Raw genomic sequence first — 25,924 nt, forward strand, 5'->3', positions numbered from 1 at the left:
GTATAATTTTGGGCTTTGTGATATTTTCTTTTCAAATCGTTACATATATGTTTATATATTAACATATAAATGAAAAGTTTTTCCAAACTTTGGAGAGTGACAGCCTCAATTTGTGTCCATGAAAGTACTGTTATTTAGTGTTTTCCATCCATATTGCTTGAGAAAAACAGGGGAGGTGCCATTGTCATATTGCAGAAAGAGGTTGAATACACGATGTCTTCGTGAAGCATCGAGTAGCTTCGAGTAACTGAGTCACTGTAGCCAAGTGTTTTGCCTTTGGGAGATGTGTTACAGTCCTATTTTTATGTGTCATCCTATGTCTTCCCTCTATTTCTCTACTACCTGTATTCTTCTAGGATTTGAGCCTGCACAGAGCAGGCCTTGAGAACTAAAAGCTGCAAGTGTAACAGTTCATCTGGTAACACCTAGAATGCCATGTGATCAACAACATTTTCTATTTGTGACAGAAATAATTACTGAAGTAGGGAACAAATCTGGTAGCTAAGTCTCATTTTCTGTGCTTCCTTGGCGCTCCCCTCTTACTGTCCCCTTCAGCTGATAGGGGGTTGCGTGGAAGGTGACAGAGGACAGTTGGGTGTGGAAGAGTGTTTGACATTCCTCTTGTTGAAACGCTGCATTCCCTTGTTTGTGATCCATTACTGCCCAGGAAGCCAACGTACCTCCGCACTGCACCGTGCCGTGACCTGCAGGCTCAGCACTGGTAATAACATGCAACTAAGCAGACAGTTTGTGTCCCTCGGCTTTTGTGGCAGATAAGCTAATAATGGCCACTAAGTATAGTGCTGTGCCTGATTCTGGAATGTCTGCAGCTGGTAAAATATTTTAGTTGCATTATTGTGGAAAACCCCATTATCAGGCTGATGAAAGTGAACCTGATGCCTTTTTGCTGCTTTTAGCATCTGCATCACTTCTCTCTTGCAAACACAGTGCTGCAAGGCTGGAATGCCCAGCTCTGGATTAGAAACTTAATACCTGTCAGGAGCAGAGTAGCAAGAAATATTTCAGCTGTTAAATCTGGAACAGACTCAGCGGAAACCATGGAAAATAACAGCAACGTTTTAGGCCTCAGAAGGCTTAGATCCAGATTTAAAGGCATGTCTCAGTTGGCGCTTTAAAGGAAGCATTAGTTATGCGGTTATGCTTGGATTTGCCTCCCACCTTCAGTTTTATTTTTATGTAAAATTGTGAAAATGTGCTGACACATGGCATTTGTAGTTCTCTGCGAATGCATTGTGTTGGCTTTTACAGCTAAGACTGTTGCTGTGTAAAAAGTTAGATGCAGAAAAAAAGGTCAGTATTTGTGTTTTCCTTTCTCAAATTCAACATTTCTCAGTACTTGCACAGAGGACAGCTTTCTGCTGCACTGTGTATCACTGACCTGTGTGACCCACCTTTGGCAAGACACAGCACTGAGGACGTTGTCTCTTTCCTCTCCTACATTAGAAGTGCACAGTGCAGCACGCCCGTCATGGCACACAATAGTGCTTGCCCGCCTCTCTTCTCCATCCTATAGCATGGCCAGTCTTGCCATGATGCTGTTCCCTGTGCATCTTGGTGCATTTTGTATACCCTGAGGAGCGAAGCACTACCGCATGTGGGGGAAGCAATGCAGCAGCCACTGTTCGTGTGGAGAAACCGAAAGGAGGAAAGTCGAAGTGAGTTGTGGGTGATGCAGGAGTTAAGAGCAGACTTCCATTTCCAGTCCCCCAGTGTTTCATCTTACTGTTACTTCTTTGTACCTAATTATCATTCTGTGACATGAAGGTGATAGCGCTGCAAACTGCTGTGACATTTGCAGAGCACAAGCAGAAGAATAATTCATTTTGTAACTCTCTGGCAGATACCTGCTTGAGGAAATTGGAAAAGGTGCCATTAGGTGCAAAGCAGCTTGCAGAAGAGTTCTGGCGGAGTTCTTGTCACAGCATGGGCCCCAGTTCTCTTTGGAGCTTAACCTTCCTCTCAGCTCCAGGGCTCTCAGAGTTTGCTGTAGTTCCAGACCTCTACAACCAGAAGGGAGAAGTGTTATCATGCCCATTTCTCCACCAGTAATTGCTATCTGAAAGCAGGTAGTGGTGGCAGCAGTGCATGGTGTTTTGTTAAAGTGTAAATTTTAGACAATGCCAGCTTGAAAGTGACATTAAAAATAATCTTTTAACCATAGAATCAGTATAATAATGCTTATACTGAAATGCAAACAGTAGAATGATAGGCTACAGTACCAATTCAATCATCTGGTGTGCTATGTTTCTGCTCAGTGTGAAATCTTCAGTGAGGCAGGGACTCCCATAGGGCTGGTGCCCTCTGCTTCTCCCAAGGATGCCGCAGCATCTGCTCAAGCTGTAGTGCAGAAGAAACTGTGCCTGGCTGAGGAGGAGGATAAAGTACACAAATGGTTTCATAGTACAGCTCATCTGACCTAGTGACTAGCTGTCACCAAGGGAGATGGCCATGCTTTACAGTCTGCACTAGTTCCTCTTCTCCTCCCATCTCTCTGCTGCTACTGGTACAGGTTTGCCCCTGCAGTGGCCTGATTCAGGGGACTGAGTGGCAGGAAAGCTTCCCAGCATTTTGCAAGGCTAATTTTCTGCTGATTTTGATTCTTGAACTGTCTCCTGAGACATTAGCCAAGTGTTGGTGCTAACAGAAGATAGTGCAATGGGAATACATAGCATGTGGGGGGGAGTAGAGATGTCCTTTTGTGCAGCAGCTGGCTGTTAGACTGTATTATCTGTACGCTCATAACAGCAAATGCCACAAATCCCTTCACAGGAATATGGGTGTCAGAGATACTGTAGCAAGGCATCATAAAATCTGTTTTCTCATCCTGGTTTTCTAAGGAAAATCAGCTGGAAACATGTTCACATGTATCTAATAGAGCAACTGCTAGACTAGGGGATAAATATACAGCTAAATCAGTTTATGAACCTCAGCGTGTACAAATAGTTGTGAAAGCCTTTAGTCTCTCACGTTCTCAATCTCCTGTCTCACATGGTGAAGGCTGTTAATGCTTAGACAACATTCAGGCTGGCAAGGCGTGCTGGAGGGGCTCCTAGGCAGCTGGCTGCAGTCTGTGTAAAAGTACGGAGAGATTTCTTCACAAGAGCTTTAGCTCTTCATGTGGAAGCACTTTGATTTAGAAGGGCCAGACGTGCTACATTTGACTTCTGATGGACTACTGACAAAAATAGTCTTTTCTGTGGCTTTTGGTCTTTGCTAAGGATAGAGAGAAAAGATGCTGGAAATTCATTATTTATGTTTAGATGCTTCCTCCTTTTCCAGATACTGCCCCATGCTGAAACACCTTGATCATTTTGCAAGAAACTATTTCCATTCCAATGAATAAACATCTCAGTATGAACCTAATTTAATGTTTATGAAATATGCTGGATCATGGCATATAATAAACCTAAAAAAATATAAATCTTTGTTTCACATGGCAGTATAGTTGTAGACTCAGAATTTCATCAGGTTTATCTCCATCAGTGGCATTTATAAAGAGCAGTTTCACAGTGTGATAGCCAGCAGTTGCTTTTCATGCCTGAAGCATCACTATAAGATAGCAAAGAGATCTTAATCCAGATTGTGTATTTTTATGCTTTGTGAAGTCCCTCTTCATTTTCAAATCACAGGGAAATTGCTCTCTCTTCTGTGTCAAGAATGAGGGGGAGGCTATGTTTTATTAATGCCAAAAAGTGACCATTCCTAGACACCATCCAGTTAGCCACAGTCCAAGGGTCTGTGCTATCTCATTTCTTGTACCACTGTGTGTTTATATTTTATCTCATCATCACTATTCCTGATAGAGTCCAAGTTTAGTAAGTTGTCTGCACTGATGTGTGAGAAAGTAATATTGCTGCTCCGAGGAGCCTACATTCTGTGAGAAAAAAAAAAAAAAAAAAAGAGGGAATCTGCCATCTTCTACCTTTCTTTTTTTGGTTGTTGCTGGGTAATCTTTTAATCCAGCAATTTTTTGATCAAAATCTTGCAGGTGGTACATGCCAGATGGACTTTTTGCAGAGATTGAATGAGGGATTGTTTGTCAAGTAACTATATCAGAAAGGATTTTTCATGTGTGGGGAAATGTGCTAGAAAACGCATGACAACACTTGTGTGCCTATTTCTGTAATTCACTGGTGGATTGAGTTTAGTGGGTTTGGAGGGTATGTGATTTTATCATATGCTGTGTGCCATTTCTTAGTAGTCTTTGAGTCTGCTTGATGAACTGTGTTGTCACCCATTGTAAAGTCTTAATCCAGTGAGTGCATGTATGGTTAACTTCATTCCTGTGTGGAGACTTGTGAAGGAAAGACAGCCATCTCCTAAAATTTTGTGTGATAGGGGCAAATGGTCATTATGTTTCTCTGAAAATGCAGGATCCGTCTTCATACTTTATGTGACCATACTGCACGTGCAATACAATGAAGTTATCAATGTTTAAAATATAAAAGAAAGTCAGAAGTGAAAGATGGCAAATATTTTTCATCACAGTACCATCAAAATAAAGGAAACTACTTAGGGTCACCCATCATGTTGATGTTATGTGGGTGCCTGTTCAGAAGATGTTTGGCTGACCTGCCTTGGAGGGATGTTGATATCAAGAAAAAGCCAAGCATACAGAAAAAAAACAAAACAAAACAAAACAAAATAAACAAAAATATATCGAGATATATATCCCATTTGCACAGACTGACACCCTGGCTCAAGACTCCCAGTATCTAGTAAAAGGATGTGACCTGGATTGCACACAGAACTGCTGTTGCTCTCCTGCGCCTTCAGCTTTTCCAGAAGTTTAGTCCAGAGTTAAAAATGTGTTTATAAAGTACTGCTGGCATGTTTACATTAATGACTCTGCTGGTTTACGTGTTGCAAAATTAATTGCATTGAGTTAATAGTGCACTTGACTGCTTCAGTGTTATTTGAATTAGACTTCACACTACTGAGCTGATGGTCTTGTGACACAACAGAGCACTCGCCATTTCCATCCAGGTGCTGTGTGTGCAGTGGAGGGTTAGTTCAGTCTTAATACATTTGTACTACAAAAGAAAAGAGCTAAGTTGCTGGGAAGTGGAGGGCTGATGTTCTTAATCCAACCCCCTTCAGCTATCATGAAAAATACGGGAAGGAAAGAAAAAGTCAAACAACCCCCGATATTCTTTATTTTTATTATAATTTTAACAACATGAGTAAATTGAAATCTGTAAGCAAAGCAATTACATGAGAAGGGTCTAATAAAGTTGTTCAAGCTACAACCTACTTTGATTGTTGAATCAAACTGAATAAAGCAGGCTGCTTTGATGGGTTTTTAGCTTCCACGAACATAACTGGCAGTGACATCTTCTTTTGCTTTAATGGCAATGGTCTTCTGTGGGCTGGGAGTTTCATAATCAGCTGGAAGTAAAAGAAGTAAGAAAATAAAAATTGGTCTCTACTACAAATAAGAAATCTTATCAGCTTCAGCAGGATCAGATTATTTTAAAAATTCTCCTTGGCTTGAGAAGAAGAGCAAGTCAAAATCTGTGGATCAGATTATCAGAGGTTCCATGACTAATGGTGATTAAGGATCTTAGCAAAGCCCAACTAAGCAACTCAACCCAACCACTGTAAAGGTGTTTACTGTACTTGACATTGTAGAGGTTATTCCTAGAGGACAAATGTTAAGAGCCTGAACAACATTTCTTTACAAAAGGTACGGTCAGTGATCCAAATTCTACCCTTGGACTTCAGAGAGAACTTACTTGCTTAGAAAGGGAGTTTCCCCAGGATCACTGCTTTAATATTTGGACTGTAGAAGGAAGAGGAGGGATGGCATAATGTACCCAAGGTAACCAACACATTTTCTTTGCAGCAACTAATGCAGCTCCCAGATGCTGCAGTAGCTTTTACTATCACATCTTAAATTGTCAAAGTGAAATTCATGGCATGTTCCCTTCCTCTTAGTGCTGGAAACCATCCTTCTCCAACACATTAGGAATCTCTGTTTGATGGGATTTGGTGTGTTCTTCCCTTTTTGCAGCTTCTCCAAACCTCACCATCCACCACCCAGCCTTATGAATAAGAGAACGATTATAGTACTCCTGCTTCCAGCAGCCATGCAACCCCTCCCCAGGGAGCACATGGTCTCCATCCCTGTGGCACACTTGCTTTTAAGGAAAAGTACCTGCTCTGCTCTCCATCCAGAAGGCAGTGATATGCAGCAATGTCTTTCTCCAGCTGTTGTTTGCTGGTCAGCAGATTTTCACGGTCCCGCTGCTGCTGCTCGGTTTCTACTTTGATTTCTCCCATCTCTGCCTCCAGCTTGGAAATGACAGAGCCTAGATTCTGCAGTTCGATGTCATGCCAGTGCTTGGCGTCATATAAAGAGTTCTCCAGACCCCTCTTCTGTAAGGGCAGGACAGCAGAAGATAAGTCAGTCAGTTTTCATATGCTTCATAGTGATTTTTATTCAGGTTTGGCCAATGTCGCTACTGACTATGTTTAGGTGGAGATGTGATGTTTTGAGAATTCCTCTCTTTAGATACTTTGATATTAGATATTATCATTATAAAAGCTGAACTACTTTTAAAAGGTGCAGATTTTGCTCACATTGTCAAGTACTACCCACCCAGCAATCTCAGTGAAATTATTACTGAGTATGAAGAAACTGAGGATTGAAGTTTAGAGCCTGGTTGTCAAATATGGGACACTTAGCGCACCATGTCAATCAAGAAGAGCTTAGAAATGTCTGGCATCTCTGGAAGCAGTATCCACTGGAAAATGGGACTCAGTCTTGACTCCGCGTCCCAAATGGGGATGTTCTCCTCAGAAGGCATGTTGACATCTCACAGAATGTACCCACTTGAAAGCCCAGCATTGCTTACCAAGGTTCTCAAGGATTCGGTTTCTGCTTGCAAGCTCTGTATTTTGCAAGCGGTTTCATGGAACTCGGTTCTGAGGCCCTCCACCAGCTCTTCCTCCTGGGTTCGCACAGCAGCCGTCGCTTCAGCCTGCTGCTGGTAAAAGACGGTGACTGTCATCGCAGCCTATTCAAATTATGTTCTGGCTTCCTTACATACCAAACTGACGGTTAATGCTTTCACAGTTTGTGCCAATTCTGACCTTAAGTTTGATTCCTGTATATTAAATCCCTCAGTTAAACAATTCTGGATACTTCCTAGTGTCAAAATTATCCTGTTTTCTGTGCATTTACTGTAAAATGGCTTATGCATTTTACAGCTCATATATTTTATCCATGTCAACAACAGCTGTTCAGAATTTAGAATTTAAAATTACCTATAAAAAGAAAATGTTGCTATAATTGTTCATTTTGTAGCTATACTATAGTATTTTTTTAAAAATTAAGTGTTTTCACTTAGTCTATTGGTTTCCAGAAGGGTTCAAACCTCGATTTTTCACATAAGATTCTATGAGTCAGCAAGTCGTATCACAGAGGTCAGAAAAATAATTTCTGTTAATTGAATTAAGTCATTATGCAATTTCATACTCTTGTGGCTTGGGGAATTATTTATATGTGTTTGGTTCAGGCTCCTTGAAAATAGGAGAAGGAAAAAGTACCTTAGTAAAAATAAAATGCCTATACTTTTTAATAAGGGCTGAGATCAAGGCTTTTCAATCCAGTGCTCTGGGCTTTCTAGCAAATACCTGTATTTCTTGTAGTTGATGCTAAAATTAAACTATGCAAAATACTTCCATTCCACTCTAAAAATTCGTCTTAATCCTGTTCTTCTTTTCTGATTATTCATTCTTTTATTTTAAAAGTAAGATTAAATTTTTAAAAATCTAGGACGATGCACCAGAAATAATTTTTGTAATTCTCTTTGTACCATCATGTGAAACCCGCACCTTGGACATCATGAATGAAATAGTTGCAAAAGGTAATTTAAGTACCAGTTAAGTCTCAAAGAGAACTTTGGATTTAGGAACATGTGTTGTGTAGGGCTGAATTTCATTCCAAACACCAAACCTGTCCTTTCCAGCAAATTACACAGAGCCTGTATTTTCTAGAAATACTCTGTAGGGACTTGTGCTTCAGTGACAGAATTCCACCTCACTAGTGCTGGTGAACCCAGCGTAGTGATCATGGACCTTCCACTCTGAAGTAAATTGTGTTGAGAGTGTAGTCTGCAAGTTATTACGGTATGAGGACTACAAATGCCTCTTTTTAACGAGATACACAGGGAAGGGAAGGTGCCTTTGCATCTATATTTACAGCCTACACAAATTATCTGAAGCCTGGCATCTTTCTCACATTTCCCCTGCTGGTGGCCCAAATGCTACCTATAAATCCAGCTTGCCTTCTCCACAGGTGACACTGAAACACCTCCAGGATTACCCTAAGCTGTCACAGCCACCTGACCTTAGTGGTGTGAATGATAGAACAGGCAGATGGAGTAGATGGAGGTGGCCACACCAGGCTCTAAATACTGAGGATGACACAGCAAGTGTGTCAAGCACACACTGAATGCACTCTAAAGCTTTTGGGACACACGAGGTTTCCCCATCCTCCTTACAGGATTGCCAGCCCCAAGAGTCCATGCGTAGGGTGCTGCTGGGCACTTGGCCTCAGTTTTGGGGTTCCTTCTGTAGAGAAGTGCAGAAATAATCTTTGTGCCCTCTTCACTAAGTAATTTGTGTTTTCTTATTCCTGAGATGCTCCATAAGGGAAAGGGTATATCGAATTGTGATGACCACAAACAAGTGGATTAAAGGAGGGAGAGGATGAAATCTTCATCCTAAATTTTTATCATGTTGCTGCTCAAGTTTCCTAGGAATCTGTGGATTTCAAGAACATATGTACAGTTATGAGCCAGGCTTTTTGTATGAGCGCAGAATCCCCCATTAGTCTGTTTTTCAGATAATGAAAGGATGATAATGAAAGGATGATTAGGGATAGAACACCAACATTCAGGGTCTGATTAGCATGATATCTAAAGAAGTAAAGTTACTTTTTGATAAGCTCTTGAGAGTTCTGGGAACATTTTAGCAGAGTAGCAAAGAAGCGAGAAACAACTGACATAATTCACAAGATTTTTCAAAACTCTCTAGTGTAGGAGACAACAGAAGAAGCTGTGTAATCATGTTCTCAGGGCAGAACATTTCCATGGATCAACAGCTGGTCAAGAGATAGCACATGAAGAGGAAGACTAAGGTCTAGGTCCATTAAGACAGAACCTTAACAGCTTGATGCGTCAAGGTTTACTGCTTTGGGAATGAATTCTGAAGTAGAAAGACTTATGGATGGCAGAAAACAATACAGATTAGCAATGAGCAATAGTGGACATGTAGAATCAAACTACATCAGAGAACAGTGCATCATTAAGTAAAGCATTTTCCAGGGAAAAATATTAAATAGCTTGCATGTCTTACAAGGGTTTAAATCACTTGTGTCAATTCAGGGAAAAGTTTTGAGCACTGCGGACAAAAAAGTGCACAGGTGAAACCAACAGACTGGAGTTTTGAGGTTACTTACTCATCAAGTCACATGTGAAACCCCGTTAGGTATGAATTGAAACTGATGTGTTTTGGTGCCCGAATACCCTTGAAAAATCTAGCCAAGACTGCAAGTCTAATCACAAGGCAAAGCAAAAAAGGCAAAGAAACTAGTCAGAAAATAACAAAAATACTGCCCTCATGTCAGTATTAGGATATCATTTGAAACACCTTGTGACCTGGTCATAGCTACACCAGGGAGTCAGTGCAGAAAATGGAAATTAAAATATTAGGGACCAAGGAAACCCTCACAGAGACACACTGAAAAACTGGTAATGAAGAGCAAAGAAGTGGAGGGAACTGCTTTTTCTTCTTCTGATGTTACAAAAGAGTAAGGGCAAGTTTTGCACAGTGTGGATAACCCAATGGTACAACTTAGCCACAAAAGATGACATTAGTCCACAAGCTTAGTTGATAAAAGCTAAACTCTTGGTATTTGTACAAATAGTAACAATCTAAATAGATCTGTATCTGCATGAGATATGAGATACAAAACTGCATCATCTGGATTTAATGAGAGTTATATTTGGGGTCAAAAGGCCCTAGAATATCATACCAGAACCTGTGCAGAACAAGAACTGATCTTTCCAGAAATCTGTGATATTCTGCTTCTTCCTCCCACTAAAAAAACCAAACAAAACCAGGAACAACTGAAACTAGTAAGAGCTTAGACTAAGATGGCCAGGTAGGGATGGGTTGGGTACCAAAGACAGGATAGAGCATTCCATTATGAGCTGGCAATTTTGTCCCCAAATGGTATCTCTGAGCAGCTGAAAGATCAGATACTGAAGGCATCAAAGAAATAAGAAGTTGTAAGGGTGTGTTTGCACAGGAGTAGAACAAGGAAAAACAAATAGGACAGGAAAGTGAGAACACTGAAGAATTTGGTGCCATCAGAGTGATGCTCATTTTGCTGAAACCTGTCAGTGGGTCAGGAACAGATTTTTTGGGGAAAAGCTCAGGAGGCTACTGAAGACGCTCTGTGTTTCAGGGCTGTGTGTGCTTCATATAGAGACACTCTCCAGGCTTATGTATTTTATTACTGTGTCATTGACTTCCTTTGGATTGCATGAGCTGAAAATCAGGCTTCTGCAGACTACCCTCATGAAAACTTTGTTTAGTAACAGTTTGGCACACTTGCAAACTTGATGGGATCTCTGGGATAAACTCCTCTGCTTGGCTTCTTGTATATTTCTTAGCAACTGTTGTCACAGGATTTTTCTTCTTTATTTTGAAAATTAACTCAGAACTTACATATATCCCTGCAAACATATTTCTTGGTTTTGGTTCTTTTTTTTCTTGCTATTTCAATAGCCCCTATGCCTCTCGTGGCAGCTCTTTACCTTGGAACAGGGGGAAATATTCTTGCTAAGTATTTCCATAGCACTGCTGTAGTTATGATTAGCTCTTTCATGCTCTGCTGTAAGAGCCAACTCAGAGTGAGATGGCTTCTATCATATAAGATCATCCACTGAACTTAAGCTTCAGCTCTGCAAAAATACTGACTTCAGACAGCTACTCTGGAAAATGAGTGACACTTCAGGACAGAAAAAGCTGCATTAAAAGGATATTTCCAACTTAGCCGCAGGAGAGAGAACTTTTAAAGGGAAGGGCTATTATCTTCATGCCTTTTCATTTCTTAGTTAATACCTAGTCTTCCCACTGCTGCCAAAGGAAACAATATCAAGGAGAAACCCATATGGAGTCTGCAGTGTAGAGGAATGTATTTTGCCTCTCCTGATTTACAGACCCCTGTAAATTATTCAGTGGAGGAACGGTCCTAGTAAGATGGGTAATGACTGTGACTTATCCTACACAGAAGGTATCAACTGATTAAGTTTTTTTTCTTAGCCAACATTTCAGAGCCCTTAAAAGGCTCCCACAGATACCTGCAATATGAACAGGGCCATTACCACCACTGTTTAATTCTGTGCATCCCAAGAAAGCCACTGATGTTTATGAGTGTATTTTATCATGGACTTGGACCAAAATGTTTTAGATTTCTATTGTCTTTCGTATTAAGAAAAAAACCAAACCCCAAAGATACTGCAGAGTATTAGAAATATTTTGTGTTTGCTTCAAATCCTGTGATGTTGGGAGTGGGTTACAGAGTGCTGACCTTGGTACGGAGAAGGGCACCTGTCTCAGCACGATTCTTTTCAATGTCTCTCTCCCAGTGGATTCTGATTTTTTCCAGAATGTCATCCAGGCCACTTCCCATGGGAACATCAAGTTCTTCCAGCTGAGATCCAGCAAGCTGTTTGTATAATACCTTCACATCCTTGAACAAAAATAACAGACATAAAAGAAAGTGAACTGGACAATTGAATGGTATCTTCAGAGAAGCTCGAGGAAGAGCTCTTTTGGTGCCATAAACAGAGAGAGTAATTAAATTTTGTCCCAGAAGGTGTCTCTACATTAATGATTTAGTGCACTGGAGGGTTTCTTTTTCAAATGTGGATTTGCCTTGCTTCTGCATGGGGCCTCTTAGTGCAGATCTGGAGTACTGGAAGTGGTTTCTCCCTTGGTGGAAGGAGACTGAAGCCCTGCACCAAGGCACTACCCAGAACAGCCCTCTCAACAGTGGCAAGTTTCTCCAGCAGTCAGAGCCTGACACGTGCACACTGTTGCACCTGGGACCCAAACTCACCACAACTGTATTGCCAGTAAAGCTGCAGTGTGGACTCTGGGTCAACAGGTAACAGCTCACACGATAACAAACCCTTCTCTTCCCTCTCTGCTGCATCATGCAGTAGCATAGGCAGGCATCTACTGGAAGACACAACAAGCAGGAGCAACACAGCAGGAGCTCTACAGGCTTGTAACTTGTGTGAACCACGTGTGGTTTATGCATGAGCACGTTAGATGAAGAGTATTCTCCTTCTCTGTGACAACATTTTGTTCCTTTTTTTGCATATAAGTGCTCCAAAAACATGTAATCAGTAGAGAACTAGTGTGTCTAGAGCTGCACGCCTAAAGGTAGCACATCAGTTGTACATCGTGTTCAGGAACACGAGAACAAATGAGTTTTGCACAGATATTTGAATTGTCTGGCACTGCAATCCTTTTACATCCACCTGTTTCTATGTGCTATTGGCATAAGCAAAAAAAAAAAAAAAGGTAGTATAAAAGCACCTAGGAATTGTATTTGTAAGCAGTGGCTCCTGACAGTGACAACACTGGAAAAAATGGATGGGAGTCATGTGAATTATGAACCTGCAAGAATGACAGCCTCAAAACGTGCCCACTCTGAGTTCACAAAAGCTTCAAAAGGACTTGGCATGGATTTCCTAGTGGGAGCACTGGGGGAAAGGAAGGTTTGAATCAGTTTGGGAAAGTCCTTGGGACTTTGTTGAGCCAGAGCTCAGCTGGAGTAATTGCAGTAGTTACTTCCAGCCTTTGTTCTGTGACTTCTCTTAAGCAGCTTCCCCTGGTGCTGCTGAAAGGGGAAAACCAGGTCTGTGCTTGAAAGTTTATCGGGGATCTTGTTTATTTCTTATCAATCTTCTGTTTATTTCTTATCAATCTTGTTTATTTCTTATCAATCTTCTGTTTATTTCTTATCAATCTTATGTTTTCCCTCTTATCTAAAACAACATCCATCTTTCTCATGCCATGCACTGAAGATTAAGTCACTGGTTATTTTTTGCAAAATACCAGCAATGGGATTAGACTGATGCAAGCAGGGAGAGGGTGATGCAACCACATCTTGGCAAACCAAGTTTCCCTATGCCCACCAGTGTTGCTGAAATCTTGTGGCTGGAGGAACAACCCATAAGAAATATACGGTAGGATAGTGCCTTGCTTCCATGAGCCAATTCAAGCTCTATTTTACTTTTGAGGAACCAGCACAGTTGCTTGCTGTCTCTTATGTTGGATTAGTAACAGCTTTATATTCAAGCCCCCATCAGTAAAGACGCTGATTTGTGTTCAATCCCGAAACCTCTGCTGAAGGGAGTAAACTAAATTCATGCAAATAGTGCTGGTGAGTGTAATGAGTAAGTGGAAAAGTATTCCAAAACTGGGTAGTAAAGGGCTTCTCTTCTAGCTGCCTCTCTGCAGTGGTGCATTCCTCTCACCCCCTTGGGCTGCTCTATGATCTCAGGAATTCTCATTAGGCCTCAGCTTCGATCAGTCAATGGCTCCTGGGCAGTTAAGCTCCCCTTGAGCTTATCAGAAACACTGTTCCCAGGAACTGCTGTTGCCTAACAAACTTCTCTCGCCTAATCAAGGAAAGGGACAAGAGATAGTTCAGTTATGCTCAGGTAGCCTTCAGTTTGCCTGAATCATAGTCCAAGTGGAACAGTATTATTGCTACAAGATTTCTGAAGAAAATTCCAGTAATTACCATCTTGGATGATGACCAGGATGGAGATTGACAGATGACAAGAGCCAATCATCTTGTGACCCTATAAATAGTGGTTCTGAGTGAGGCCCTTTGAGCTCTCCTGACTGCAGTGGGCTGAGGGCAGCAATATCCGTCTGAGTGGGGCCTCTCAGAGCTCGTGAGCTTCCAAGTTTGCAATACTCAGAGGACCATTGCCAAAAGCTGATCATGGGGCCCAGGCTGATATCCCTGCTACTCCTCAAGGCTCAACCCTCACCTGCTGAGAGATGCAAAAGCATCTGAACGACTATTTCACTGAACTTGAGGTGAAAGTTTTAACAGGTTCCTTTTTACATATTCTTTGTGTCTGTGTGTGTGAGTGTATGAATTGATTTAAATACCCTATAGCAAAGTATAGTATGACTATTGAATAGGAAACCCTATTGGATCATTTTGTAATTGTTAAATTAGTCAATGATCAGATGCTGGCAAACCCTTGAACTATAAACTATTGACCAAGTCTGAGGTTAAGTTTGGACTCAGCTGCACCTAGTCTCCATGAGGAGTTTAGAAAGCAAGGGGGTCTGTTCTGAACCTCGTGACTCAACAGGAGGGCCTCCCCTAACCCTTTTGAGCCCTTACCCTTGAGCACTTTTACCCTTTGCACCTCTGTGTAAACCATCCTAGATTGATTCTAATCCTATTTTCCTTTGTGAGCTTCATCTATGTCGTAAGTAATAGGGTGAACCTTGCCATCAAACTTAAATTGCGCTTTCAGAACTCATTAAACCTGCTTTTGCTAACACCTTCGATGGTGATTCTTTGAAGGGGCCTAAACCCCTCCTTTGTGCCACTGTCCCTGCAACTTGCTTCAGTGGTGTGCTGCTCAGGAGAGACTCAGCTTGGGAACTGAGCAGCTGGCTAAGCCAAGCAGGGTATTTTCCCAAGAACCTAGTCAATGCTCAACATTAGAGCAGCAGGACCAGAGCACGTGCATTTTCTCCTCACATCGGATCTGAGTGTTGAGATGTCCACCTACAAGACTGTGCAACCCCCATGACCATCATGTGGTGTCCGACAAGAAATGATGACATAATTTCCGTGTCATATTTATCAAACAAGAAAGAGTTAAAAGTTAAATGTAAGTAATTTGATCATGCCTCAGGGGTTAGTGCTTTAAGTTAACAGGGAGGAAAGAAATACGGGTAGGTTTCAGGAAAATTCCCCCACCCAGACAAGGCAGGCAGAGTTTTTAATGTTTGCTTTGCACCAGAGGTATGATACCAACCAGATGAAACAGGCACACATTGGCTTTGTAGTGTCCCAAGTCTGGACTTACTTCTTCGTGATTCTTTGACAGCAAAGTTAGTTCTTCCTTCATGCTCTCTATCTGACTCTCCAGGTCCATTTTAGTTAAATTAGCATCGTCAATCACTTTATATAGGGAATTAATTTCATCTTCCACGGCCTTTCTGAATGGCTGCTCATTTTCATACCTGCAGAGAAAAAAAAAATAGCCAAACCTTAACAAAGCACAGCTCAGCAAGAAAAACCTGTTGTGTTTTTTTTTTTAATGACACCATTTGTGCTAATTAGCTCGTGTGTCCCAGACAGAGGCACAGAAACACAGACAATACACTTTGCTCTCACCTTGTCTCTCTATACTTGATTTTAACTGCCTGAAGTACCCTGTCATTAAATCAGAGTGTAAGAAAACAGGCCAAGTTAGTTCACTGTGGTGGTTATCAGCCTGGTAGGATTCCAGAATAAGCATAGAGAGGCATGTGGTCTCTTGCTATATCCAGTATTTATATACAGTATGACTACGGGTGGCTTTTTCTCAGTTTGCTTGACTGTAAAATGATAATAACTACTCATTTGTCTACATAAAAACTTTTCAGAGAAATGCTTAAAGAAAACACATGCTCATCAAGCATTACTGTTTACTAATGGACACGGTGATGAAAGTCTGGTTCCAGGGTCCCGGCCCATCCTTCAGACCAAATCCCAGTAGTCAAAATGAACATGAAATTTCAGTGGTTGGTTTGTCAACTAGAATTGCTGTTTGAACAAATGGCTCATTTCCAAACCATGGTTATAATGGCAGGGAAATTTTGGCAGGCAGTTCTATTCCACAGCATGGCTTGCTGTGTTGCTCTTGTTTATAACCTTTTGTTTTACCTTTCCATTAAAAATGTGCATTGCCTTGTGAATCTCCTTGGGTATGAAACTTTTGTGCTAAACCCATCCAACCTCAGGACCTGGTGGCCAGGAAGGTTAGACAGGAGGGCTGAAAGCTGATGGGAAACAGCTTCCTAAGCATTTTGCTCCTTGAGAGTAACCTTCATTGCTGGGAGTTCAACAGCTTGGGAAAGTGGCACTGATCCCAGTGAGAATCAGGAGTTTTTACTATGCAGTGGATTGATTTGAGATTGTTTTTTGCTATGTAGACTGCTTGCCCAAGTCAGCTGATATTTTTCAATAGTATTTGCTGGACATAAAGCAATAAATGAGTACCTCCGAGTTGCACCTTTCTGAAATAAAAAGCAAACCTAAGAATGATAAACATATTTTTTATATGATTAAATAAAATAATACCACAGGGAGAGAAAAAGAAGTTTAAGGGATGATAAATATCATAGGAAATAAAAATCAAATAATTTGAAATACAATTTTTGTGTCAGCTCTTGCAATAAGCTATATGTAAATGAACGAGTCCATTATGAGTAATAAGCTGGAAGGATCTTGTCTCCTGAGTAAAATTAAAGGACCTTCATGCACTCACGCACATGAATATTAGGCCTTTCAAACAGAAAGACTTTAAAAAAGTAGCTTGCCAGTATTTCATATCTTCTTTTACTACTTATTTTTCTCTCACTAAAGACAAGGAAAATCAGTGCAGCCTGTTTCTGTTTTCTTATCTAACATTTCCACACTGATGTTTGTGGTGGTTCAGCTTTTTCTTTTTCAGCTGCTGTAGCAGAATGATTGTTGCTTCCAAAACCACTTGTGGGCTACTGAAAATTACAACTAAGAAGCACATGGAAGTCTGCCTTTATAAAATGTCAACCCAATTTTAAATGAATACTGACTTCTCAGTGAGAGACCAATACTTGTGTATCAAAGAATAGCTTAAGTAATATTGCTTGTGCACATTTTTGTTACTATGAACGTTCAAAATCCTCCAAAATAATGTTAGCACCACAATAATTTTGCTGTTGCAAAACCCCTCCCAAATCAGGGGGTTGAATATACCATTTAAAAAACAAACCCATTCTACAAACTAAGCATTACTCCCCTACAAAGTAAGTGTTTGCCAAGGCAAAGTTTCAAAGAAAGTGGCCAGGTAGGTGCCACCACAGGACTACCTGTCTTTAAAATCTTCAGCACAGGCTTGAATATTCTCGGTGTGCAGCATAAGACGAGCATTTTCAAGGACTGCTTCACCCACCTAGAAGAAAGAGACAACAGAGCTCAAGCAATGAAAAACTTCAGCGCATGTGCTGTGTGCACTGTTCATGGATCTTTAACAGATGTACAGCTTTGATTCTGAAAATAATCCTTTATCCTAGGGCTGTTCAAGTGCTCATTCCAGATAATTTAATCAATTAGTTTTGTACATATAAATTCTTTGCAATAGGCTGTAATTTGTCATCAAACTGTTCATTCCTCCTAAGCATCTTCTTGTAGAAACACATTTATTCTGATCATCAGCGGTTTGCAAGCGGCAAAATTCATTGCTGTGCGCAAGGTAGGTTCATCATTTAAGTCCCATTTATACTTTCTAGATACAGATTAAGTAGACTTATGCAGTTCCTATTCTACTTCCCATATCAGCAGTCCTCTTCAGGGTCGTCCTCTTCAGTGAGCCATGGAATACTTGTTGCTCATGCCGCCTGCGAGCCCTCCTCAGCTCCCAGAGCGTCGTTTTTCTTCTCTGATGGGATCCTGAAGGCTCTTGCGATAGATATGAGACCTGAGAAGCAGGCAGTCTTCAAAGATTATTACACTGATTGGAAAGATTGGTCAAATAAGACTGTGGTATCATTGCTATGGCTCTGGGGTATATCTCTTAACGTCCAAGAGGCACTGAAGGGGTAAGAAAACCTGAAAGATTTGTGACTTAGCAGCTTGTTGTGATTCAAGAAGGTTACATAAAATGATAAAAAGGTAAAAACAGACCACTGCCTGCCCTGGAGTCACATGTGCACTGAGCTATGGAGGTGACCAAAGACACCCTGAAGTCAGTATTGAACATTTCTTTGGCCATTTTCAGGAGACACCCATGAAAATTTGCAGTTGAAACTAAATCACCACATGAACAAGAGCAGATTTTTAAGCCGGCAAGGAGAGTTTTTGAAGCAGAAAAATCTTTCTTCAGATAACTAATTCTGCAACTAAATAAGATTGTGAATCCCCCAAAGCATTCTGCACCTCCGAGGTGAAACAGACCACGCAAAGTGGAAACATCAAGGCTGCATCCAGACAAGTGATCTCAAATACCACTAGTGGTACTGTTGCCTTAGTATGTTCCTACCTGCTCTTTGTCTGGCTGTTGGTGATGGGGTGGAGGTGGGCATGCAAGGCTGAAGAATTTCTAGGTGGTAGTTAACATTTACCCTCATGAAGAGTGGTTTACTGCTCCAAATGTCTCAAAGATGTTTGGACAAACAAATATCAAATAAGTGAAGGCATCTGATAATGAAAGATGTGGAGGAATAACCTGTTCCTTCAACTATCCATTATGGACTTGTCAATGCCATGAAGTTGAAAGCACTCTACATCTTTTCAATCTGAGGAGGAACAAGAGTTAAAAAAGTGTTTTTCTTAATTCTCAACCACTGTTAGGAACTAAAAGAGAAGGTGGCTGGGGCTGGAAGCCTGGGACTGGAATGGAACTTGTTTCATGCCATTGCGTGGGCAACCTACTTTCCTTTAACAACTATGGGATTTCTTGGCCAGTTCCAACTGATATGATAGAGTGATAGGCCATCTCAGAAACATCTAGTTTCATGAAAATAGAATTGAGACAGAGGAGAGAGGCTCCGTGAATACTGCCACTCAAAAAAAAAACCAAACAAACTCCCCAGTTTCAGCATGGCAAAATTAGATAGTGCAGCAAAAGTGCAGGAGTCAGAGATGTCCCGAAAGCCACAGGTGTGGGCAAAGAGATGGTCCCTCATGAGACACCAGCCAGCCCTGCTGTGCAGCCCACGAGTACAGAAGACTTTTATGTGCTCACTTGCACACAGAACTGTCTCTTCTTCATTGTTCAACCCCTTATTTCCTTCTCCCTCACTTTGTGCGACCCCACGTTACCAGCACTAGCCTAACTTCCCAAACCCCACGTTGTCTGTCTGTGGCATTTCAGAGCAGCTGAGCAGGGATGAGACTTCGGGGACATACTACTCTGCTGTCCTCAGGTTCCCTTGTACCAGGACACCTGAGTTTCTCCTGAAAGATGGAGAAACAACATTTAGTTTTTACATGGCAGCAGCACAGAAGTAGAGGCACTTCTTTGATACAAGCTCTGAAATTCTGGTTATTTTTCTTCCTTTTTTTCCTTTTCTTTTTTCCTATAGAGGTAATTTTGTCTTCCTGCAAACTCATACCTGTGTGGATCTTCACAGAAGCTTTCATTTTTCTTCCTGACTCAAATCAAGGAGCAGAAATGCTGCCTTGTGATTTGCCCTGCCCTGTTAGAACAAACCTATTTGCCTCTGGCAGGGATCCCATGTGGTTATAACATCTGACCTAAAGTCTGATGAAAATGAATGTCTTTGAGGGAATTGGGAACATCCTGTGAGCAAAAGTAATATTAAATCCTGTGAGCTGCACAGTGCCACTCAGAGGCACGTTAATGGCTAAGTTTAGAGCCTGAATCCACTGTAAAATGGCTTTGGGACCACAATGAAAGTGGAAGCAGGGGATAGCTGGTGAGTTGCTGCTACCTGGATTTCTGCCTCTATGTGGAGATAGACTGGTTTTTAAAAGGGCTTTCTAGTAGTGATTTGGTGGGTTTATGGAGGCATTTGAGGTGATTTCTTACCTGCCCCACAGTGGATGTCTTTACCAGAACCATGGTATCATACTCTTGATGACTTGGTCAATACTCTGATTCTCCTCTTCACAGACCAGTGGCTAATGTCACAGTGAGAAAAGTCCAGGGATTTCCAAAACTGCACAAGAACCTGAATTCTGCCATGTAAGTAGAAATGGTATAAAAACCCCCCAAACTAATGCTTGGAAGTCTTCAGGGATGAGTGTTGCAGTGGGAGCCAGCAGGCATCAGCTTTTCAGCTGTCCTGGAAATCACCTGTGTAGGGTACCCTTTAAATCCAACGGTGAACTTGAAGGATAAGTAATGACACAGTAGTTTCTATGTAGAAACCAGGTTTCCTGAATAATTCTCTCTGATTTGCATGAGCTGTGAAAGCCCTTTCCTAGGCTCCAGAAGAAGAGATGTAAGACTTCCATCTAGTGGCTCTTTTGATTTAATTAATTGTCATAATAATCAACAGCTGGATGCAAGCATACAGACTTAGTGAGACAGATTCGTAGCCACTTTGTTGACACGTACTAAAACACATGAAGCAGCAGTTTAGGAAACACCCTTCTTTGTGTCCATCAGAAATGAGATGGCTTGCAATGCTGCAAACACTCAGATGTCGCCTCCTCTGCTTGTAAAGCAGAAGGCAGTGCTGTCCTGCCTCACAGGGCTTCTGGGAGTCACCGTGATGCTCATGTGGCATTTATAGAGCATTTAGAGAGCCAAAATGGGAAGTGTTAAAAAAATGCAAATACTATTACTAATAATAGCTTTTTTATTGTCTTTCAACACTCGGATCTGTGATGCACATACACCTTTTGATCACAATTTTTTTCAGCTCTTGAATTAGCACTGAATATTTGTGGTGTTAAACATCTTAACTACAAAGCAGCAACAATTTCCTTTGATTTCATTGTGATTTTACGGACATGAAGATGCAACGTTAATTTTTAGGAAAAAATATCGCGAAAATCTGCATCAACATACTGGCCCATTTGCTGGGTTACAGTCGGCATCAAGGAAAACCAGCTGCTTCAAGGAAGTGTGCAGACTCCGGACTTGATAAAGTGTGATGTGATACAGACACTCACATGGGAGAATTTATCCCTTATCCCTGGTGACTGACAACTTTCAATTTTTAACAGAGATCTGGCCAAATTTGGCATTGCAAGATTTACTATATCTTTCAAATTCTTAGCTGTGCTTTATCTATAGTTTTGTATAGTTTTGCTATTCTTACAAATGCCTGAATCCTTTCTGACTGCTGCTAAATTTATGGCCTCAGGTGTGCCCTGTGATAATGAATCTCATGGTTTAATTATTCATGTAATGGAAACTTCTCTGGCTTTTAAGTTCGCTCCAATTAAAACAAATGATGCCTCCATGAAGAAAGATCAGAAGATGCCACTCTAGTCTTTCCTTCCACACACACAAGGAAATAGTTGATATCAGACCATTGCCTCCAACACATTTTAGTTCACAGCTAAAATCAGGCTAAAACCATGCAGCTCACTGCCAAGCAGTAAACTCATAATGCTTTTGGTCATGCTTTCCATGTCAAACCCTTTCTCAGAGCCTGAAGGAAGAAACCTCAAAGGCAACAAGAGCAGCATTTGTTGCATTGCCTTGGGAAAGGTAATACCAGGAGAGAGCCTGAGAAGATTCTTGGTCCTTTGCTGATTCCTGCTGCAGCCGGGGAAACCTGACTTCATTTATACACTGGATATTTTGTAAGTACACAGGACTGCATCAAAGAATGCCTGGTTCTCAAAGCAGGAGACACCTCCTAAAGAAATGATCTGTAAAACTGTAATGTTGTCCGAGCATGAGGAGAAAATCTCACACCCCCTTCGCAGCTGCATGAGAAGGCAGCCCAAGTTTGCGCTGTTGGAGGTGGCTGAGAGAACATAATTAAAACTGATTTCTTGCCATGCTCTGTACAGCAGCTGATCAAGCTTTGTGCCATTTTGTGGGAGTTTGTTGTACCCTTAGATGAGTAGCAGAGTGCTATTTCACCCATTTACAGACACTGATCATGCATTGTGTTGTGTTCGAGGGTGTTACAAGTAACGTTCAGTGGCTCTCCTGGCCCCACAGGAAATAAATTACTGACTTTGAGTCCAAATGCGGCAATTCCTTGGGCTGTTAGACCTTTATATTCTCCAGGCTTAATATTAACCCTGAGTTCAGTGCTTACAGTAAGGCCAAGTGCAAATAAAAGTAGCTCTACGGAAAAGCTCTGAAGTCTTTCAAATGCTCCCAGCCATGCACAGGGTGTCATGATCAGTCACAGCAGTGATAAAATTGGTCCAGGACATTGATTCCTTCTGCCTGTGTGTTTACTCCTGTGATCTGAACTGCTCTACGTGCCATCTCATAGACAAAATAAGTCTCTGTGTCTCCCACACAACTGTAATTGAACGATCACAGAAGCTGAGCTACTCTCTTCTCTTTGTAAACAGCCTGAGATTGTTTCAAACATCCACTTTTCCCAGGTGCTGCCCTGTTCTATGGGAAGGAACTGTCATTGCAAAGAACCTCCTGTTCTTCAGAAGAGACACATTTGAGTGGAAATAGTATTTTCCATAAGAAGACTGGGATGTAGCCTGGAGGAGAGGAGTATGCACTGGGTAAAATCTGCATTTCTGTCATGGATTTGTGTTTCTCTCATGAAATTTTATTTCTGTCATATGAATTCCTCTTGGCAAGGATTTCTCATTTCCCTCTTTTTTTCTTCAAAAATCCTCCCAATTAGCATGTGTCCACCTGCTCTGCTAAAAGCCAGATGCCCAGGCAGATAATTAATGCTGTGAGCTGGATAGTGGCTTCCCATCATTCAGCTCCCACTAGTGATCCCCTGCTGTAGCCATAGCTCTGACAATTGCAAGGAAACACAATTTTTTTTTTTCCCTTGAGGACTCATGCCCTCTGAGACGCTCACTGACACATTTTTTCCTTCAGCTCTGTATCTGGGAGATATGCTGGCACCCAGTTGTTACTGCTGGGAAAACAACTACCCAAAATTTGGGATGCCGGAGCACATCTCAGGAAGGTTGGGAGGGAAATGGGAACTTGGGTCCACTGGGACCCCTTCTGCACCAGTGTAGAAATGGGCCTGTCACATTTCTGATTTTGGAGCCAGGAGAGTCCTACGTGGCCATATCCTTGTCTTCTCTCTAGCAGGGCAAGAAGAAAGGGCTCCTGTCTAGACAACCCCCCTCCCAGTTGCATATTTTTCTTTGCTGCTTCTTATTCAAAAACTGTTCCTATCACGAGTGCTTGGGTTAAACCAGGTGGCTGCTCAAGTGGCTTTCCACCCCAAAACTTTCACAGCTGCTTCATGCGAATGGTACCCAGGGGCTTCTATGGCTGCTGGGCATCCCTCGCAGTTGAATGCATGGGGCTGGCCAGGAATCAAAGCAAAAGCTCAGATTTTACTGGAGGCTGAAAGCAGGACATGTGACTCTTAAAGAAATTAAGGTGGACATGGACATCTACAGAAAATCTAAATATATTTATAAAAATTACCCACAGAAATGTATCTGCCAGGTATCTCTCATTTCCATTACACCCTGCTCCTAAATGCCTTTTGCTTTTTTGACTGGAATGTGTCATGGCAGGAGGGTTCTGACTTGGTTTCAGCTGTTTCTGCAGCAGCTGATTTTGACATTATTTTAATAAATGTGACAGTTTTGATGTTGATGCTGTCATAATTTTTCCAATTAACCCCAGGATGAATGAGTTAATCGGTGTTTGGGCTGGATGAGGTCCTACTTTCAGTTTTGGTTAGATGCTCAGAAAACAAATTTGAAGGAATCTATTAATCAGAATTGTACACAACAGCTTGGATCTTACCTGGGAAAGACAAAAGCCACTAAGAGATGTCACTTTGAAGTAATTGGGAAAACTTTCTGTGTTCTCTAATGTGTTTTGATGTTTAAACAGATATGGATTATGCTGATCTTTTTCTCTTATTTTCTAAGTTAATCACGAATGCTATTACTACATAGCTTTATTTTTCTGATTTTTCTATAGGAAGAGCCCAATATTCAAGCCATATTTCATCATGAGATGCTCTTACTTGTAAAAAAGAAAGGTAGAGGCAAGGTGCAAGGATGACTATAAAAAAAGGTCATCAGGAAGGCAATACGGATGAAAAATTATTATACGAGCAGGTTTATCTGCACTGCACTTTTGGGGTTTTATATAAAGAAAATCAAATAGTCCTTCCTAAGGTACTTACCATCCTACGTTTTTGGTCTTAACCATAAGCCCCAATAGGTTTTACTGGTGAAGTCTACAACTGCAAAATGGGACACTCATCTGGAAAAAAATGGGATGGCGGCTGCAAAGCATTGACTCCCTGCTCCTCAGCAAAGTCCCCATCTGCCTCAGCGAAATAACAGTTTTGAGGGGATTGCTTTTCGTAAGCACCCCAGACTCAGAGCACCCCAGCAGCTAGTCCCTTCAGCAAGCAACTATGTCATTTACCAGTACAAAAAGGTAGCAACTTTAAAAGTTGGTGCTTAACTGGGTGTTTCTGACATGATCTTATGCCCCCATATTCAGAGTTCAAATGACATTTGTAGCGTTCTACAGGAAGACCTGACCTAATAATGCCAAGTAAAACTGGACAGCCCCAAGGTAAAACACAGAATTGTCCCAAGGAACTTTAAAGCTGGCTTTCGGGCTTTCTGAAGACCCACCGATGGCATTTGCTGCACCTGCACAAGTGATGCTGGGAAGATGTGTGCAACACGCCGGACTCCAGTTCTTCAGAGTCCCGTACGCTCCCACTGACTGGGAGCTGAGAAGCCAGCACTTGCATGGTGCACCGAGAGAGACCTCAGAGTCCTGTGTTCACAGCAAGCAGGACATCAGTCTGCAAAGTCTTACTGGTTTTACTGGTCAGTAAAAGGAACTGTTTCTTGTCCATCAGGTCAATACAGAGACTATTTTGCACCTTCACAATAAACATTTGTGCCGTACGGAGAAGGTGGGAGTAAGGGATGGTGGGGTGATGACAAAGGGAAGGAAAGGAGTCACTCATTTGTAGCCATGTAATTATTATTTTTAAATAAATAGGGCCTTTGAAAATGTGATTAAGCAAACAAGGCAATAAAGTAAAAATCTGAATTGCTAATTAAAAAGAACCCCAAAGTGCTTGTAATGATATCATGTTGAGGGATAACCTAATTCAGTCCTAGCAGTTTTCTTTTAATAATTTTAATACTCAGTGTAATAACCACAGATTAAAAAAAATAAGGAAAAATCCCCCACCCATTCTAATCAGCCCAGACTATGGCGCCTCGGGGTGCATTTCAATCGCTCCCATGTGCAGGATGCCTGGAGGCAATTCTCCTGCTTAATAGGCATTTTCCACAACACACTGTGAAATGATAATGCTAATTATCATGAAGATAGATTTAAACCCCTCTGTCTAGGGCACCGCGCCTTGAAATCAGGCGACATTAATCAGCAGCACCACCCTCGCCGCTCAGGGCTGCTAATGACTCGTGAAGCTCCCCGAGTCCCCATCCCCAGGCTGCCGAGAGCGCTCCGGCACTCACCTGGTGGTAAATCGCCTCCCAGTTCTCCCGCAGCGCTCCCCAGCTGCTCACGCTCGCCGCCTTCTTGTCCAGGTAGACTCTGATGTGCTCCTCCAGCTCCTGGTTGACCTGCTCGAGAGCTCGCACCTTCTCGATGTACTCCACCAAGCAGCCATTCAGGCTTTCGTAGGAGAGACCCCTGCCCTTATCCAACCCCGGGGCCAGGGGCACGGCAGAGGCGGAGCTGCGTAGACCCTGGAGGAAGACGCTGCTGATGCCCAGGGCTCTACGGGACACTCGGGTGCCCAGGCTGCTCACGCCGCCGGTGGGAACGGTGCCCACGTAGACGCCGGGGGGTCTCGACAGGCTCCCTGCACCTCCGACGCTCACCCGGCGGCCGGGCGGCCCCGAGCTCTCGGCCGCGGAGGAAGAGGGCTGCTGCCCCAGGAAGGACGACCGGCGCCTCGGCAAGGGCATGTTGTCGCTCCAGCC

General features: G+C 42.0%; 1 protein-coding gene across 2 annotated transcripts; it reads right to left on the minus strand.

Annotated features, from left to right (window-relative positions):
- Positions 1–5,167: 5,167 nt before the first annotated feature.
- Positions 5,168–25,924, minus strand: BFSP2 (beaded filament structural protein 2). 2 transcript variants are annotated; one of them, XM_050316678.1, is made up of 7 exons: positions 25,454–25,924; positions 17,203–17,285; positions 15,174–15,330; positions 11,627–11,788; positions 6,879–7,010; positions 6,179–6,399; positions 5,168–5,409 (listed from the first exon to the last, which is right to left on the minus strand). In XM_050316678.1, the coding sequence occupies exons 1-7, from the start codon at positions 25,907–25,909 to the stop codon at positions 5,406–5,408; spliced, it is 1,215 nt and encodes a 404-aa protein (XP_050172635.1). In that variant the 5' UTR covers positions 25,910–25,924; the 3' UTR covers positions 5,168–5,405. The 2 variants fall into 2 exon arrangements, with proteins under 2 accessions (XP_050172635.1, XP_050172643.1); XM_050316686.1 differs by having other exon boundaries at positions 6,879–7,007; positions 25,454–25,909.

Source organism: Myiozetetes cayanensis, unplaced genomic scaffold (genome assembly GCF_022539395.1).
Source record: "Myiozetetes cayanensis isolate MyiCay16 unplaced genomic scaffold, myiCay2020 scf1, whole genome shotgun sequence".
Classification (NCBI taxonomy): Eukaryota; Metazoa; Chordata; class Aves; order Passeriformes; family Tyrannidae; genus Myiozetetes; species Myiozetetes cayanensis.

What these genes read in the sequence shown, in the direction of transcription:
- BFSP2 (XM_050316678.1), bottom strand. Translation starts at nt 25,909, where the DNA reads ATGCCCTTGCCGAGGCGCCGGTCGTCCTTCCTGGGGCAGCAGCCCTCT. An exon ending in GGGAGGCGATTTACCACCAG is followed by an intron (nt 17,286 to 25,453) that starts GTGAGTGCCGGA and finishes TCTTTCTTCTAG; the next exon opens with GTGGGTGAAGCAGTCCTTGA. An exon ending in GCTGAAGATTTTAAAGACAG is followed by an intron (nt 15,331 to 17,202) that starts GTAGTCCTGTGG and finishes TTTTCTCTGCAG; the next exon opens with GTATGAAAATGAGCAGCCAT.